Source organism: Salvelinus sp. IW2-2015, linkage group LG13 (assembly GCF_002910315.2).
Source record: "Salvelinus sp. IW2-2015 linkage group LG13, ASM291031v2, whole genome shotgun sequence".
NCBI classification, from domain to species: Eukaryota; Metazoa; Chordata; class Actinopteri; order Salmoniformes; family Salmonidae; genus Salvelinus; species Salvelinus sp. IW2-2015.
In genome coordinates, this window is record NC_036853.1 from 35,671,945 (window position 1) to 35,691,984 (window position 20,040).

The 20,040-nt window shown below is 40.9% G+C and overlaps 1 protein-coding gene across 1 annotated transcript in view; it reads left to right on the forward strand.

Annotated features, from left to right (window-relative positions):
• Positions 1 to 478: 478 nt before the first annotated feature.
• pik3r3b (phosphoinositide-3-kinase, regulatory subunit 3b (gamma)) overlaps positions 479 to 20,040 on the forward strand; it is a 293,043-nt gene continuing 273,481 nt past the window's right edge. Inside the window, exons 1-2 of the mRNA XM_070446248.1 lie at positions 479 to 680; positions 961 to 1,759. Coding sequence (XP_070302349.1) covers positions 1,411 to 1,759 — 349 coding nt within the window. The 5' untranslated portion in view covers positions 479 to 680; positions 961 to 1,410. The remainder of the gene's footprint in view (positions 681 to 960; positions 1,760 to 20,040) is intronic.

A 20,040-nucleotide genomic window follows, 5' to 3' on the forward strand; every position in this document is an offset into this window, starting at 1 on the left:
GTCGCAGATTACCCCTGGCAATGGAACGGTTAGATAACGGTCCCGCTGGGAAGAAATTAGGATAGCAGCACTGCTGCCATACCATCCGCAATATCATCATTATTTCCCCTCTAAATGCAATTCATGTGAGATTTATATATTTTTCTCCAAGAGGTGCGCAGTTCAGGTAAAACAAGTGTTAAATAATGTATCATCATTCTGACGGAGCTCCATGAAATACTATCCTAGCCTAGCTGCTACACTGACCGCTCGTCTCGATTTGAACCCTCTACTCATTGCGCACGTGAGTAGACTACAACGGTAACGGTAAACAATAATAATTAGGGTTTCTATTATGAGCAGTAAACCTGGTCATGTAGCATATTGTCTACTGCAGTAGTGTGCGTTCTCTACTAGAATAATTTGCAGACGCCGGGGGTGTGGTCTCTGACATCAGCACGCGCTGTTCTACTCCCTAGGTCTGGCTCGAGGTCTGGACCAGGCAAGCGTCATTATATCGGACCATATGGACGTCTGCTTTTATATTCTGTATTTTAATAAACAAGTCGCACAAATTGGATAACGAATAGAAGGCAAGAGCATCGAAAGAGAGGCAAGTTTGTTTTGCATTTTCGCAGAGTAGGCTACCACTCGAGTTTCAGCATGCTGCTCTGAAGTTCCTATTCGCCAAGTCACGTTTTGTAAGTGATATGTTTCCATGCCTTCATTTTATATTGTTATATGAAATGTAATGTACAATATTGGACAGATACTATGGAATCCATATATTGAAATAATGTTCGATTTTTCTTATCTGTAGGCCTACATTCTGTATTAGTTTTACTATAAATCATCCTTATATTGCTTCCTACAATAGTGATTCAAATAATGACATAATGATAATAGTACTATATGTTTGATCATTATATCAACATATTTAATGTCATTCTAATGATCATGTAACTTTGATGACGTTTCCAGGTAGGGCTGGCTGGGAGAGAGAGGGCTGGCTGAGAGTATGCTGGACTGGATGCCTCGGCCTGTCAGCTCTGCAGTGGATTAATATTATTCAGGTACAGGAGGGAGCCAGATTCGCGTGTTGTGTGTTCATCGTGCTGACACTATTAGACAGAGGGGTGGAGCTTTAGAGGTGGACCTAACCAAGGACGACTGTCTGGTTTCTTCTCAGTGTATGGTGCAGTTTCTCACCCTGATGCTGAAGGGATCCTTCCAATGTTGACTCTTTGATCCTCTCATCAACCCAAGGGCTTCTAAATTACTAGACTACAGAGGGGAGTGCTAAAGGATTAGGCCTCGCTGAGGCATTCGATTTAAGTTTGCAAAGTAAAAACAGTCGACGTGAGTGAGTGGTACAGGAGATCTCAGTTGGAGCCTACCTGAGGACCTATCTATGAGCCTGTGACTGTGGCCATGACAGCCTCTGACAGCAGCTTCCAGTACCGTGCGCTCTTCGAGTACAAACGGGAACGTGGTGATGACATCAGCCTCCAGCCGGGGGACGTCCTGACGGTCCTGAAAGCCTCCCTAAAGGACTACCAGGAAGGGGACGAGCGCAGCCCCAGGGGATGGCTGCACGGCACCAACGAGCGGACCAAGGAGAAGGGCGACTTTCCTGGGACGTTTGTGGAGTATGCAGGGGTGGTGAGGCAGGGGCTGCCTGTGGCCAAGCCCTGGCCCAGGCCCGTACCCCCAACCCCTGGAGGAACACAGAGCAGCGTCGGGCCCGGGCCCCAGCCTCCAGGGGCCACTGCAGCAGGAGGTGAGTGTTGGGACTGGGGCTAAGGCTTGCCAAGACCACTTCATTCAGAAACATGGAGACTGGTAAATGTTTGAGCTATCTGTTATGAACTGTTAAATGCAATTTAATGGTGCTTTGCTTTACTGTTGGTCTGGTAATCTATTCCGCTAGGGTTTTATTCTGATGCTGGACTAGATGTGTACAGTAACACTGACTGAATGGCAGCCTGTCTGTTGGGTCATTCCATTTGATTTCAATCACTTTTTGACCACACCCCTTTTGATTTGCACAAAACTTTCCATAAAGATTTTCCCACGGTAGAAGTGGTCAGAAAGCATCTTTTTGTTGTTGGAGGTGCTCAAAGTTGACCTATTTTGCATACCCAATCATAACATGAGACATCCATGTCTTCATCACTGGAAAATATCAAAGGTTGAGTTTGACATCATGAAAAAGCTTACAAACAGGGTTGTCAAACTATTTAATAATTTCTTGATTATTATAATTTTACTTACCTCTAACGTTAATTATAAAAAAATGTGTAGACTCCAGCGTTTTTTTTGTGTGTGCATATGTTGTTGGTTAAACCCTCATTAACTAATCTGAAGTGTATGTGTTGTGCCCACCATCAATTGAGACACAGCAGGGTCGTTCCATATGATTTCAATCACTTTCTGACTGAACCCCTTTTGATTTGAACAAAATCTTCCATACATGTTTGCCCATGGTAGAAGAGGTCAAACAGTGACTTTTTGGACCTGAATACCAAAACATTCAGGAGATAGAGGTGCATAAAGTTGACCCATTTTGCAAGAAGTCATTTCCATGTAAAAGAACCCATGAGCACCAAAATATGAAGTTTATAGGAGTATATCAAATTTTGTGTCAAATGAAAGCTAACATTAGCTTTCATTTGAAGCTTTTTACATTAAATGTATGCCAAACAAAAACCATTGGTTTTAAAGTTTAACAAATCATACAACTCTATGCATAAGGACTGCTTTTAACAATTTTCACAGGACATTTTTACAAAAACTGCAGATACAAACTTTGGTAACGGAATTACTGTAAAATCTCTCAGGTTTTTATGCAACCACATGTTGTCTGCAGAAATAATGGGGTGTTAGCTATGAGATGGAACTTGAGTTTGAAAAAAATCTATTTTGGTTATTGAACTACAGTAAGTGAAGTAGATTTACACCAGGTAACAGAATTACGGTGATGGAATTACGTCATGGGTCCCTGATCTGTCCTACAAAAAAATGCATAATTGTGGATATGAATGTCATTCTCCTCATGTTTGGACATCACAACGCAGCATAGCACAGTAGAGTACAATGCAGTACAATACTACACAGCGGAATAGAGTTCAGTAGAGTACACTAAAATATACTGTACTATACTTGTCTTTACTGTACTGTACTGTACTACTGTATTGTACTGTACTCTACTGTGCTCTACTCACTGTATATTACTGAACTGTACTGTATTGTACTGTACTCTACTCACTGTACTGTACTGTAGTATACTGTGCTATCCAAACGTGTGAAACATATGTCTATGATAGGTTCAGATTTGGTCCAATCTGGTCCGTCTGTGGATGTTAACATCAAGGCCAGAGGGGACTGACCAACTTTCAACAACTTTCCAATGTCCATCGACGTCCAGTGTCAGTCGGTCGGTGCTAAGTAGGTGAGGCTGCTGATTACAGTAAATTAAAAGAGAGAGGGGGCTCATGGGTAGGTGTCAATAAGAGCTGGTAGAGGTGATTTAAATTGGAGAGATGAGAGTGGGAGAGAGAGGAGTAGGGGTTGCTGAACATAACAGTATGCCAGTGGAAGTACATTAGCAGGTGACCCAACTGGGGTTTTTGACCATTATGATTTTCCATTGTAGCCAATTCAGTTGCAGTAATTCCATTACAGATTTGTTGTTTGGTACGAGTTGTAATCACTTAATAATGAATGAACAAAATTTTTATCTGAAAAATCACTACAACTAATTGGTAGGTCTACCATTACTTGTTACTTCTGTGAACTGTCATAATCCTCCCTCATGAGGGAGAGAAATTAGAAAATATATTAAAGATACAGTATGTGGGGTTTTGCTAACGGAATTCAAGGCACAAGGCAATATTTCTTAAACTTATAGAAGGTAAACAATTTCACCAAAACTAAATATACAGTAAGTGTTGAGATTAACTGGCATGGGTCTTTACATCAACTTTGTGTTTTGCTTTATTTCTGATACCGTTTAAGACTTTCTCTGGTAGATGTTTTCTAAGACCCCTTTTCCATCTGTTTATCCAGAAATCAAAATCTTTACTTTTGCCTAATTTTTAAGGAAAATGGTTGAAAAATGTATCTGACGTAATTTCCCTAGAATATAGACTCTTAGCTTTCATTTGACATCTAAATTGATATGTTTCTATGTATGAACTTCACATGTTGGTGCTTATGTTTTCTTTTCAATGGAAATGTCCTCACAGAGCTGGAAAAGGGAGTTCAAAATCAAATCAAATTTTATTGGTCACATACACATGGTTAGCAGATGTTATGCGAGTGTAGAAAAATGCTTGTGAGACCTACTAGCAAAAGTCTTACAGTATTAGAAATACATTACATTAAAAAAAAAATGTAACCTTTATTTAACTAGGCAAGTCAGTTAAGAACAGATTCTTATTTACAATGACAGCCTACCCAGGCCAAACCCGGACGACACTGGGACAATTGTGCGCCGCCCTATGGGACTCCCAATTACGGCCGGATGTGATGCAGCCTGGATAATGTAATATACTCTACTGTAGTATACTCTACTGTACTGAATTTAGCTAGAAGATTTTAATGGGCTAATGTGATGCTCCATTAGCTGTTACAGGATAGGTAATGTTTGGTGTAGCACAGAGAATTTTCTACCAAATACAGTTGAAGTTGGAAGTTTACATACACCTTAGCCAAATACGTTTAAACTCAGTTTTTCACAATTCCTGACATTTAATCCAAGTAAAAATTCCCTGTCTTAGGTCAGTTAGGATCACCACTTTATTTAAGAATGTGAAATGTCAGAATAATAGTAGAGAGATTGATTTATTTCAGCTTTTATTTCTTTCATCACATTCCCAGTGGGTCAGAAGTTTCCATACAGTATTTGGTAGCGTTGCCTTTAAATTGTTTAACTTGGGTCAAATGTTTAGGGTAGCTTTCCACAAGCTTCCCACAATAAGTTGGGTGAATGTTGGCCCATTCCTCCTGACAGAGCTGGTGTAACTGAGTCAGGTTTGTAGGCCTCCTTGCGCGCACACACTTTTTCAGTTCTGCCCACAAAGTTTGTATAGGATTGAGGTCAGGGCTTTGTGATGGCCACTCCAATACCTTGACTTTGTTGTCCTTAAGCCATTTTGCCAAAACTTTGGGAGTATGCTTGGGGTCATTGTCCATTTGGAAGACCCATTTGCGACCAAGCTTTAACTTCCTGACTGATGTCTTGAGATGTTGCTTCAATATATCCACATAATTTTCCTTCCTCATGATGCAGCAAAGCACCCCCACAACTGCCCCGTTCTTCATGGTTGGGATGGTGTTCTTCGGCTTGCAAGCATCCTCCTTTTTCCTCCAAACATAATGATGGTCATTATGGCCTAACAGTTCTATTTTTGTTTCATCAGACCAGAGGACATGCGATCTTTGTCCCCATCAGACCAAAAAGTGCGATCTTTGTCCCCATGTGCAGTTGCAAACCGTAGTCTGGCTTTTTTTAATGGCGGTTTTGGAGCAGTGGCTTCTTCCTTGCTGAGCGGCCTTTCAAGTTATGTCGATATAGGATTAGTTTTACTGTGGATAAAGATACTTTTGTACCTGTTTCTCCAGCATCTTCACAAGGCCCTTTGCTGTTGTTCTTGTATTGATTTGCACTTTACCAAAGTACATTCATCTCTAGGAGACAGAACACGGCTCCTTCCTGAGCGGCATGACGGCTGCGTGGTCCCATGGTGTTTATACTTGCGTACTATTGTTTGTGCAGATGAACGTGGTACTTTCAGGTGTTTGGAAATTGCTCCCAAGGATGAACCAGACTTGTGGAGGTCTACAATTTTTTTCTGAGGACTTGGCTGATTTATTTTGATTTTCCCATGATGTCAAGCAAAGAGGCACTGAGTTTGAAGTTAGGCCTTGAAATACATCCACTTGTACACCTCCAATTGACTCAAATGATGTCAATTAGCCTATCAGAAGCTTCTAAAGCCATGACAACATTTTCTGGAATTTTCCAAGCTGTTTAAAGTCACAGTCAACTTAGTGTATGTAAACTTCTGACCCACTGGAATTGTGATGCAGTGAGTTATAAGTTAAATAATCTGTCTCTAAACAATTGTTGGAAAAATTACTTGTGTCATGCACAAAGTAGATGTCCTAACTGACTTGCCAAAACTATAGTTTGTTTACAAAAAAATTGTGGAGTGGTTGAAAAATGAGTTTTAATGACTCCAACCTAAGTTTATGTAAACTTCCGACTTCAACTGTATGTATGGAAAGTTAAGTTCAAATCAAAAGGGGAGCTGTGAAAATGTGATTGAAATCAATTGGAACGACCCTGTTATAATATGAGTCAACATGGACCAATGTGCGAATTGGGCCTTCTGTCTGCCGCATGTGTTACAGCTTTACTGCAGAGAAAGATAAAAGAGAGTATTTGTGCACTTCCACCAGACCAGAGTCCTGAGAAGTGAACATGTTGTGACACAGCCTTTGGGTGTTCCAAGTTGTTCCAATGTGCTACAGAGGCACAGCCTGCCTCAAAGATGCTAAACTGCATTAGCGTAATTGTGTCGCAATGTTTCTCTCACTGAAGTAGTCCCTAACCAAACACAGGTGTTGGTTCTTCTGAAATGAATATACAGTGGCATTTGTGTTTGCGAAGATGATGTGTATGTGTTTTTGAGAAAGATTAGGTATACATGTGTGTGCGTGTTTGTGTGTGCGCTTGTCTGAGTGTGAATGTGTGTGAGTATACGTGTCATGACTCGCAGGCAGCTGGATTTTTTTGGGATGTTTTATTCAGCATCCAGTTGAGCAAACGCAACACTCCTCATAAAGAGGACAAGCTCTGGTCTAACTGTATCCTGACTCCGTGTGAGCAAGCAAACACAACGCTTATCTTCTATTTGGCAGGCTTCGATTAAGGTTTTTACAGTGCTGGGGAGCTCTGTTTTAGCTCTGTGTGTTTGGCCTGTTAGGATTGCTGTAGTGTAGTGTGGTGTGGGCTAGTGCAGTGTAGTGTAATCTCCCGAGGGCAGATTCTGCGTGTAGACCGAAGAATCTGCCGGGACTGAATGGGATGCGTGAGATATCGAGCTGCAGTAGTTTTGGTCTTTGGGCTTTTGTCACTGGTTATTTTATCTGATCAGGCAGTCTCATGGTTCAAACACTACCTGTCAGATAGAACTCAGTGTGCCCAGTTTGATGGCAATTCATCTGATATGTTAACTGTCCAGAAGGGGGTGCCACAGGGCTCTGTTCTTGGACCACTGCTGTTTACTATCTATATTAATAATGTTGGTAGAAATGTGTCGAATGCTAGTTAACATTTTTATGCGGATGACAGTTATTTATTGAAGGCCTGTGAAGAACTCCAGTCTGCTTTTACTGTTGTCCAGACTCAGCTCTGTCAGCTGAAGTTGCTTTTAAATGCTGAAAAGACAAATGGTTGATGGTTTTCCTGAAATCGAAGATAAAACCTCAGACTCTTCCACGTATAGTCACTATGCAGAACAAGCAAATAGAAAGAGTAGAAACTTACAAGTACTTGGGTTTCTTGCTAGATGAGTGTCTCACCTTTAAACCCCACATCGAAGGTCTTCTGATAAAGCTTAGGCTCAAATCTTCGTAATAAGTCATGTTTTTCTTTTGAAGCAAGAAAGAGGCATGTTTCCGCTACATTTGTGCCTGTAATTGATTATGGTGATATCTTGTACATGTATGCCCCTGTGGCGCATTACGAATGCTGGACACTGTGTACTATGGAGCACAAAGGTTTGCTAGAGGAACACGGAGGGCTTAGTTTGCAGAGGGAGTCGTAGTGCCCAAACAACACTTCTATCACTGTTTAAGTTTCCATTAACTTGTCCAGTGATTTTTGTTGACATTTAGAAAGTGTTCATAGAAAATAGATGCGACAATTGCCTGCTACGGTTGGTTTCCATTGAACTGATAAAAACAGCTGGATGTAATGACATCACACCAAAACCTGTCGTATAAAAATGATGTTTCTATTATCCATATAGGCAAATTGCACATTCATAAATTAGCAATAGCCTGTATACCCTCCAAACTATCTGTTTCTTGTCTCAGGTAGCCCGCAAAAGCCAGCATGGATAGAATGCAAGAATTTACTAATATTTTCTAATAATTATCATGAGCTAACATATTGCCACGGTACGTTCTATGGTGAAACTTGCACTCCTGTAGATCTGAAGTAACTGAATGGTGAAACTTGCACCCAGCCAACTAGAAAAGCAAGGCGAAGCAATTCAGGCATGACAAATAGATTTAGCAAGCAGTAGGCATTTAGAATTAAATGTTGAGCGGAGCTTTATAGTTACTCGATGACATAACGTGCCCCGCATACTTTCAAAATGATTAATCAATCATGATTTATAAAAACATTTCTTTTGTCGAATAAACCCGGGTCAGTGAAGCCTGCGTAGTGTTGACAAGCAGGCATAAGAAGGCTCACAAATCTGATGTGTACGGTACAGTACAGTACTTGGTGTTCCAAAACACTCTCCCTTCCTCCGATGTGCTTGGGAGGGAGAGAAGTGGAATAAGAATGGATTAAGTTCTAGAGTCGCGGTGGTGAGGCACATTCTTTGATGGAATTATGGGGCGCTCAAAGAATTACAGATAACAAGATTAGCGGTCTCTGAATTATTAATTTTCACGAGCCGCGTTCCTTCACTCATTCTCCCTGTTTCCTTCTTGAACATACAAAACCAGCCAAGTCCCACACCTCCAGTCACAGTCAATTAAAATCAGGTCAATATCACAACGATATAACAACAGTGTGTTTTGTGAAACTGAAACTGGTATGCTGAGATAGATAGGACTTTGCTAATCGCTATCTTACCAGCGCATGCTCGAGCTTGACAACTAGCCATCCCATTTGGGTGTTGTACAGTACCAGTCAAAAGTTTGGATACACCTACTCATTCCAGGGTTTTTCTTTATTTATACTATTTTCTACATCGTAGAATAATAGTGAAGACATCAACACTACGAAATAACACATGGAATCATGTAGAAACCCCAAAAAAGTTAAACAAATCAAAGTAGGTGTTATATTTGAGATTCTTCAAAGTAGCGTACCCTTTGCCTTGATGACAGCTTTGCACACTCTTGGCATTCTCTCAACCAGCTTCAGGAGGTAGTCACCTGGAATGCATTTCAATTAACCTTGTTAAAAGTTAATTTGTGGAATTTCTTTCCTTCTTAATGCATTTGAGCCAATTAGTTGTGTTGTGACAAGGTAGGGGTGGTATACAGAAGATAGCCCTATTTGGTAAAAGACCAAGTCCATATTATGGCAAGAACAGCTCAAATAAGCAAAGAGAAACGACAGTCCATCAATACTTTAAGACATGAAGGTCAGTCAATCCGAAAAATCCGAAAGAACTTTGAAGGTTTCTTCAAGTGCAGTCGCAAAAACCATCAAGCACTATGATGAAACTGGCTCTCATGAGGAACGCCACAGGAAAGGAAGAAACAGAGTTACCTCTGCTGCAGATGATAAGTTCATTAGCATTATCAGCCTCAGAAATTGCAGCCCAAATAAATGCTTCACAAAGTTCAAGTAACAGACACATCTCAACATCAACTGTTCAGAGGAGACTGCGTGAATCAGGCCTTCATAGTCGAATTGCTGCAAAGAAACCACTACCAAACCACTGCTTGACTTGCACGAGCAATGGAAATTAGACCATTGGAAATCGGTCCTATGGTCTGATGTGTCCAAATTTGAGATTTTTGGTTCCAACCGCCGTGTCAGAGTAGGTGAACGGATGATCTCTGCATGTGTGGTTCCCACCGTGAAGCATGGAGGTGTGATGGTGCTTTACTGTTAGTGATTTATTTAGAATTCAAGGCAAACTTAACCAGCATGGCTACCACAGAATTCTTTATTTATTTATTTTTTACCCCTTTTTCTCCCCCATTTCGTGGTATCCAACTGATAGTTACAGTCTTGTCTCATCGCTGCAACTCCCGTACGGACACGGGAGAGGCAAAAGTCGAGAGTCGTGCGTCCTACGAAACACTACTCAACCAAGCCGCACTGCTTCTTGACACAATTTCCACTTAACCCGGAAGCCAGTCACACCAATGTGTCGGGAAAACATTGTACAGCTAGCAACCGTGTCAGCGTGCACTGTGCCCTGCTTGCCACAGGAGTCGCTAGTGTGCGATGGGAGAAGGACATCCCTGCCGGCCAAACCCTCCCCTAACTCGGATGACGCTGACCAAGGAGGAGAGTGATGGAGTGCTGCATCAGATGACCTGGCTTCCACAATCACCCGACCTCAACCCAATTGAGATGGTTTGGAATGAGTTGGACCCCAAAGTGAAGGAAAAGCAGCCAACAAGTGCTCAGCATATGTGGGAACTCCTTCAATACTGTTGGAAAAGCATTCCTCATGAAGCTGGTTGAGAGAATGCCAAGAGTGTGCAAAGCTGTCATCAAGGCAAAGGCTGGCTACTTCGAAGAATCTCAAATATAACATCTATTTTGATTTGTTTAACACTTTTTTGGTTAATATATGATTCCATATGTGTTATTTCATATATTTGATGTCTTCACTATTATTCTACAACGTAGAAAATAGCAAAAATAAAGAAAAAACCTTGAATGAGTAGGTGTGTCCAAACTTTTGACTGGTACTGTAAGTTAGTGAGTTCGCTAGCAAGATAAATACAACCACTGCACTGCAATTATGACAGTGGTTGATGAATCCCTGTTGGCTGTATGATAATTACTTGCAGGTGTAGAGGAGAGGAGGAGGAGGAGAGGAGCCAGGCAGACTAATCAGGGCTCATTGTGAAGGTAATGGGGTAAGCATATACCACACACTGCCTGCTGGAGATAAGCACACTCAGACACAGAGAGATCTGCATATAAAGGGATGTTTCATCTTAAGATGTTTCAGGGAGCTATTAGACAGGAACCAGACTGGCCCAGGAACCAGTAACTTCCACCTGCTAACCTGAGAATCTTTATGAAGTGTGTTATTAATGTTTTTTGACTTTGTGTGTGTGTGTGTGTGTGGTTGTGTCTTGTTCTCTATATAAGTTTAACCTTCAGATATTTTTTAGTTGACCTGGAATGAGGTCTGGCCACACAGGCAGAACACCCTATCACCCTCTGGTGCACCTAAACATTCCCCTGACACACACACACACACACACCACACACAAAACAGACCTCACTGTCTAAAGCAGCGGTTCCCAACATTTTCCGTTCCGAGGACCACCAAATCACCGTCAAAAGCTCTTGAATTTTTAGCATAAAATATCTTGGTGGACAAATTTAGAGTCTGTTTTATCAGTAAATGTAACAGTTGAAATGCCTATTATTATAAACAATATTAGGACCACCATTTCCCGGAGTCGCAAAATTTCTTTAACATAAAATATCTTGCCGGTCACATTTAGTCAATTTTAGCAGTAAATGCAACACATTCTTCTTCTTCTTCTTATAATTATTATAAACAATTTGCGTTGTTAATAGTAATGTAAAATAGCTTATTATACCATTAATACTTCCACTTGTAAAAAATATATTACAAATATAACACTAATATACTGTATCTTAATTACATAAGTATTCCCCCTTAGTCAATACATGTTACCTTTGGCAGGGATTACAGCTGGGAGTCTTTCTGGGTAAGTCTCTAAGAGCTTTGCACACCTGGGTTGTACAATATTTGCACATTATTTTTTATTTTATTTTTTTATTCTCAAGCTCTGTCAAGTTGGTTGTTGATCATTGCTAGCCATCCATTTTCAAAACTTTCCATAGATTTTCAAGCCGATTTTAAGTCCAAATTTTAACTAGGCCACTCAAGAACATTCAGTGTCATCTTGGTAAGCAACTCCAGTGTATATTTGTATTGTATATTGTTTTAGGTTATTGACCTGCTGAAACGTGAATTTGTCTCCTTGTCTGTTGGAAAGCAGACTGAACAAGGTTTTCCTCTAGGTTTTTGCCTGTGCTAAGCTCTATTCCGTTTATTTTTATCCCAAAAAACTCGCTAGTCTTTGCCAATGACAAGCATACCCATAACATGATGCAGCCACCACCATGGATTTGTCCCACAACATAACGCTTTGTATTCAGGACATATAGTTCATTTCTTTGCCACATTTTTTGCAGTTTTACTTTAGTGCCTTGTTGCAAACAGGATGCATGTTTTGGAATATTTTTATTCTGTACAGGCTTCCTTATTTTCATTCTGTCAATTAGGTTAGTATTGTGGAGTATTACAATGTTGTTGATCCATCCTCAGTTTTCTCCTGTCACAGCCATCAAACTATAATTATTTTAAAGTCACCATTGGCCTCATGGTAAAATCCCTGAGCGGTTTGCTTCCTATCCGGCAACTGATTTAGGAAGGACGCCTGTATCTTTGTAGTGATTGGGTGTATTGATACACCATCCAAAGGGTAATTAATAACTTCACCATGCACAAAGGTATATTAAATGTCTGATTTGTTATTTTTACCCATCTATCAATAGGTGCCCTTCTTTGTGAGGCATTGGAAAACCTCCCTGGTATTTGTGGTTGAATCTGCGTTTGAAATTCACTGCTCGACTGAGGGACCTTACAGATAATTGTATGTGTGGGGTACAGAGATGAGGTATTCATAAAAAAATCAGTCCATACAACCTATTGTGTGACTTGTTAAGCACATGTTTATTCCTGAACTAATTTAAGCTTGCCATAACGAAGGGGTTGAATGCTCATTGACACATTTTTTATTAATTTTTAAACATTTCTAAAAACATAATTCCACTTTGACATCATGGGGTATTGTGTGTAGGCCAGTGCCAAAAATCTCAATGTAATCCATTTTAAAATCAGGCTATAACATAACAAAATGTGAAAAAAAGCCAAGGGGTGTGAATACTTTCTGAAGGCACTCTACTTACTGTTTAAAATGTCAGCCTCCTTAGTCCCTTCTCCTTCTCCTGCCTGTCTTCCTCAACAGCTGCCTCTGTTTCTCTCCACTTCTCTCTAAATGTCTTTCTATATAACGGTCCGTGTCTATCTCCCCCCTCTCCATGTGATCAATAGCAGCAGCAGGCTGATGGGTTTAGTCACTGGGATCGATGCTGCAGCACTGGCAAAATGAGCAGTCAGTTGATGGATCGAATCCCTGAGCTGACAAGGCAAAAATCGTTCGTTCTGCCCCTGAACAAGGCAGTTAACCCACTGTTCCTTGGTAGGCTGTCATTGTAAATGAGAATTTGTTCTTAACTGACTTGCCTAGTTAAATAAAGGTTACATTTAAGAAGAAAAAAACTTGGCCTAATGTATATATTTTTTTAATGTCAAGATGAAGAGGCCAAGAGGAGTTTTCCCATAACTTTTTAGGCCCATTATACTCATCTCTCTTTCCCCCAGGTAGACAATGTTTTTTTCATTTAACACCGGGGCTTTCTCGCTCCTTCTCTTTTTATCTCTTATTTCTTGTTTATGAGGGATTCAGTGGTATATGAAGAGTTCACTCCTGCACTAGGCCTATATTCTGATTTGTGAAGAGTTTTCACAGCTTTATACGGTCTGTGTTCTCCTTTTCTATGGATCTTATTCATCTCTTGTTGGAAGGGGTGTGTTGCTCATTTTTGAAAATATGTGTACTCAATGTGGAGGGGTGGAGGGGTGTGTGTGTGTCTTGAGACTCTGGCAGAACACTCGTCTGGCTCACACACCCTGGTCTGCTTCACCAATTGTTTTTAGTTTTAGTATCTTGTCCCCATCTTTGGAGAACAAAAAAAATATTTGTTTTCACAGCTTTTTCTTTTTCGTTACATGTACATTCTACACACTTTACATGGCACTTTTTTTTACACAGTAGTTGCATAGCAAGAAAATGTAAGTTCGCCAGTGTTGTTGTTGTCGAGGGAAGCAAAGTGGGTCTGTCTGACACATTTCATCGTTCTACGTTCAAAGCACGAACCTGGGATCAGCACCAATTAGCATCTCTTAACAAACTACTGCACATAGTGTGGCTCAGTATTAAAAGGATATATAACATCACCATTACTATTGTCAGTGTCATCATGATGTGATAAGGTATTTAACTTTAAAATATGACATACTAGACTACTCTACATACAAATGAAAAGTATTTCAGAGAAATGAATGGAGAATGGATTCCCAATAATGTCTGAAATGTTGTGACTCTCATATTGTAAAAAAATATATAGGTATGTACTTGTTATGATGACCATTGCAATATCACCATATTTACACAATCATCTTTGGAGCCATAAAAAAAAAAACACTGGGCAGATCCACAGGCTTTCCAAATAACAACGACAATAGCAAAGGCAATATGGTAATGTACCTAATCTCTGTAGTATTAGAGGTTTATTTGTGTAGCTTTAGATTTTTCACTTCGGATTTGAAAGTCCATTACCAGAGCCAGGGGTTGTGTGTGTTAAAGTGATGAATAGGGCTGCAGTCCGATTGGGAGATCAGGTAATACAAATCTACATGGCTTTTCCAAACAATGTGCCAAACAGGCATGAATAAAACAAAAGGATAACTAGGCCTACAGCCCAGGCAGAGAGAGATCCTCCTCAGAGACTAGCTAGGAATGAAGACTATTATTACAGTGGTCCAGTGTTCTATTCCTGTTTGGTTACATCTACTGGGTTCATGTATAGATCATTATCAATAAAACGTGAAAATATTGAACATTTGTAATTCTGACTATGCTCTTCAAGAGGTGATGACATTACAACCAAATAGTTATAACATTTATTGAAGAACCCCTTGAGAACGACACACAGTTGTCAATGGTTTTAACGGAGCTGGGGTCTCCTTGCCCCCCCAGCAGGCAAATTGTACGCCCTCCATCTTATTGTGACGTTTTATTGATAACGACCTATACTACTAGGTGGTATTGCGGTTCTAAATCGGAATGAATGTTGCACACTAATGGAACTTAGCATCAGTGAGAGCTGAGTGTGAGAACCCTGGTAGCTGTCTGTTCTCAATGGGCCATTATGATGTGTATATGCAGTTATATAGGAGAGAGAGACACGTTTAGCTACAGTGGCTGAGCGGTGATGGTGAGAGGGAGAGAAATACACTTCAGAGCTAGGGAGGCAGACAGGCAGGTGGGAGTATAACCAAGCACTGCCAGTAAAGTCATTTTAATGGATGACTGATTGGCCTTGGTATTGCTTAGCTGGATCCAACATCCATGCAGGTGAATTTTCTTGTCAACAATAAAAACAGATGTCCTTGCAAAATGGCTGTTTTGTTTTCCCTCCCAAAAGGAAACTAGCTGTGAACCTGTTTCCAGCCGCCACGTAACCTGTGTGTTATTTCACAATTCAGTTGAAATGCAGGTAGTGAGCAGCAGCCTCTTTCTGTGTAGCATCTATCTTGATCTCGTGACAGCTCTGTTTTAATGGAGATGTTTGGCACTCAATTACACTCTGGAACGATTCTGAAACACATGCCTCCCCAGTAGGGTTGGCATCCTTACCCTTACCTCCCATGTGTAACAAAGATGGCCGCCTATTATTTTGTGTGTATGAATAGACACATGTTACCATCTAAACCTGGGCCCCAGCACCATGCCAGAAGCAGATGAAACACTCCTCCTTTGTGTGCCGTTTTGGGACATTTCTGCTGCTATTGTGGCTTTCCAGCCACCTCTCCATTTTCCACGAAGATTATAAACACAAGGGAGAGACTTGGAATGTAAATCTGGACGCTCTCGGATCTGTGTGCGCAGTGGCTTGGGATGAGGTTTTATGTTTAAAAATACATTTAAAAAAATCCCCCATCCAGCCGAAACCTGCTTTCTCTCAGTATCCTCTTCTTCTTGCTATTTATGAGCCCCTATAAAATGACACGCAGTTATGCCCTCATTTTTATGTCCTACACTCGTCTGTGCATTTTACATGTCCTGTGAAGACTCCTCGATATATATATATATATTTTCTCTTCTCACAGCTGTTTGATTAGTTTAATTCATGCAATTTGAGGAACACGTAAAGATAATTTAACAGTTTATTTGTCTCAAAACTGTCGTTTTCGGTATAGATAAACACAGCGACTAAATGCTGCAACTAACTTTGATGTCCCATATACACTGACTGCCTGGCTGGTGAAATAGATTCTTGTCCAACAGGAAATGTGTATTTCAAGCCAAGGTGTGCCGCCTGGCCCATTTCTTCATATTTCCACAGAGTGAGGCCAATCTGTCCTCTTTTCCCCTCACTCATGATCTTACCGAGTCCAACAGCCCAGTTGGATGGCACCTGCTTCGCTTCTAGGACCAATTTCCCCTTGGTACAGCTATACACAGTTAATTTATTAGGTGATCGATGGAAAGTCATTTCACTTTTCCTAAATGGGAATGGATCAAAAGACAATCTGAGTTTGCAACATCCATTTTCTGACTTTTATATTAATGCTATATACAGTGGTTGTTCCACTAAAAGTTTTGCGATTATGCTGCGGTACTTAGAGGTAATTTGGGGTTTAGTATGGTACACTGCGTCACCACTTCATTGCTCCAGACCAGCGCAAGGGGGAGTTAGAACACTGATTATGCTTTTGGGTCCTACTGTGTCTCTAACTGACAATGAATGGGCGACATAAACCTAAATATAAACTGATAACTGTGCATGACTTCAGTATTACTTATTAAAGCTGTTGTTACCTGACCTGGACCCCATGTGCAGTATTATAGTAGCCCATTATGGGCTATTAGCAGGACAATATACCTTTACCAACACCTCTCTGTATTTTGACACTTTGTGGATGGGGCCTCCCTAGTGGCGCAGCTGTCTTAGTCACCACATCACAATGCAAAATGTGTTGCTACAGATACCCGTGTCGGCAGCCACCGGGAGACTCATGAGGCGGCTTTTGGTTTCAATTTAGAATCCAATAATGTAATTATTGGCCGAGAGTCACGTCATATTTTTCGATATATTGTAGGCTTACCTTAGGCGACATGAGTCTCACTAGTGTCGAGTAATGTGATGTTAAAAGTGGTGTAGGTCTTATTTATTTAAATAGCATATTGAAGTTAGAAGCAATAGGATTTGAAGCAATAGCCTACAACTATTTCAGCAATGTTTCACCCTGCTCTGAGACAAGCATTGGGACTGGTCCTGATAAATCAATGTTTTATTTTCACTGAATCTCCATTTGGGTATTGGTTAGACTACAATTAGAAATGTTATGCTCTACGTGTAACCTTTTATATAACTAGGCAAGTCAGTTAATAACAAATTATTATTTACAAGGACAGCCTACTCCTTCCTCCCCGTTGGGGAATTGAACCCCGGTCTCCCGCGTGCCCGCACAACACAGGGATTCTTTATCTAAATAGCCAAGTACTGTAGCCTACTCTCGACCGTCACGTTGTACAACGCCATATTTTCCGTTCCATCCTAACGGAAACCCAGAGGGTTTTTTGTTTTTCTTGGAATAGAAACACCATAATATAAATCTAATTAATTAAGCAACATTTCTTAAAATCAGTCCCATATACTATGTTCTTACAATTTTTTTTTTTTAATTCTCTAGTACAGCCACTTTTGAAGGCTATCAAATGCTTCTCAAAGATGCCCTCTGGTGGTCAAACTAGCACTAACTAGCATTAATGGTACCAGTGGTTGGCACTTAAATAACATGCCATAGAATTCTGCGGCACCACGCAAGCTGTGCTGCAGTACGCTGCAACTTTTAAAGGACGAACCACTGTACCCATTGATTCTGGAAGAATATATAACTTATGAATGTCTGAAGAACATAGTTCAATTGTCGTACCCCATCAGAACCCAAAATATAAATGTTTTTTAGTCTGAAGTGTGTAAACCAACACTGTACAGCATCAAAACATGGTTAAAACGATCCATTTAATCTCATGGATGGTCAGTCCTTGCATCCATAGTTCTGGCTATGAATTTAAGAGTGGTTACATTTCCTCCAGCCCCAGTCCTCAGCTGTCTACCAAAACAGTGGCGGGGTGCCCACTTTATTATTGTTTGAACTGCAGATTGCCCTTTTGACACATAAATTAGCAATCCACCACCAGACAGTCAGACAAGCCAAGCGTGTTGCTAGGCTGGGGATAGCAGAGTACAGACCAGAGTATGGAGAGAGTGGAGTTGTATGGTTACTTCTTCTTCCATTAGCAAGATAAGGAGCTAGCTAATTGCCTGGCTGTTAAAACGAATGTACCTCTGGAGCCAGGGTAAGGCCAGGGCTACTCTCAGCCCCACTCAAGCACAGGGAGAGAGGCTGTTAGCTGGGGAATGAACGGACACTAGTGCTATTATCTGGATCTGTAGTAGTATTGACTTTTAACCAAACTAATGGGTGGAGAGAGGGGCATTTTGACTGTCATTTTACAGATGGAGAGGAAGAGAAGAACGAGGGAGAGAAGAAGCCCTGGTCTTTTAAGCATTCCAGGTATTCAGGTATATGTACAACATCAGACGGTTAAACTAGGTCATGATTCTCCTGTGCCAGCAGTTTACCTCTGTCTGCCTGCTTCGTGCCCTCAAGGTTAAACACTTCTTCTTGGATCCCTCATCTCCTGTCCCCTTTCATCTTCCCATGGAAATGGTCATGCTGTGCTCTCACAAAAAGACAGAGTGACAGCCGCTGAATGGAAGGATGAATGATGCCTCTGCAAATAAGGGTCAGACAGTTGGGTTCTTCCACCAATTTGGTGCCTTTTGAGAAGTGTAACCCACCCGCCCCCCAAAAATATATCAAGTTTGATTTCACATAATTTTAACATTCTGTCATAAAGTGCAGGTTAAACTTAATAAAAAGCATGTTTTCCCATCTCAAGAGGTTACATTTAAAAAATGACTAAAGTAAGTGCCTATTAAGAGTGCCTATTACAGTGGCTGGCGAAAGTATTCAACCCCCTTGGCATTTTTCCTATTTTGTTGCCTTACAACCTGGAATTAAAATAGACCTTTGTATCATTTGATTCACACAACATGCCTACCACTTTGAAGATGCAAAATATGTTTTATTGTGAAACAAAAAAACTGAACCTGAGCGTGCATAACTATTCACCCCCCAAAGTCAATACTTTGTAGAGCCACCTTTTGCAACAATTACAGCTGCAAGTCTCTTGGGGTATGTCTCTATAAGCTTGGCACATCTAGCCACTCGGATTTTTGCCCATTCTTCAAGGCAAAACTGCTCCAGCTCCTTCAAGTTGGATGGGTTCCGCTGGTGTACAGCAATCTATAAGTCATACCACAGATTCTCAATTGGATTGAGGTCTGGGCTTTGACTAGGCCATTCCAAGACATTTACATGTTTCCCCTTAAACCACTCGAGTGTTGCTTTAGCAGTATGCTTAGTGTCATTTTCCTGATGGAAGGTGAACCTCCGTCCCAGTCTCAAATCTCTGGAAGACTGAAACAGGTTTCCCTCAAGAATTTCCCTGTATTTAGCTCCATCCATCATTCCTTCAATTCTGACCAGTTTCCCAGTCCCTGCCGATGAAAAACATCCCCACAGCATGATGCTGCCACCACCATGCTTCACTGTGGGGATGGTGTTCTCGGGGGGATGAGAGGTGTTGGGTTAGCGCCAGACATAGCACTTTCGTTGATGGCCAAAAAGCTCAATTTTAGTCTCATCTGACCAGAGCACCTTCTTCCATATTTTTGGGGAGTCTCCCACATGCCTTTTGGTGAACACCAAACATGTTTGCTTATTTTTTCTGGCCATTCTTCCGTAAAGCCCAACTCTGTGGAGTGTACGGCTTAAAGTGGTCCTTACGGACAGATACTCCAATCTCCGCTGTGGAGCTTTGCAGCTCCTTCAGGGTTGTCTTTGGTCTCTTTGTTGCCTCTCTGATTAATGCCCTCCTTGCGTGGTTCGTGAGTTTTGGTGGGCGGCCCTCTCTTGTCAGGTTTTTTTGTGGTGCCATATTCTTTCCATTTTTTATAATGGATTTAATGATGCTCCATGGGATTTTCAAAGTTTCAGATATTTTTTTATAACCCAACCTTAATCTGTACTTCTT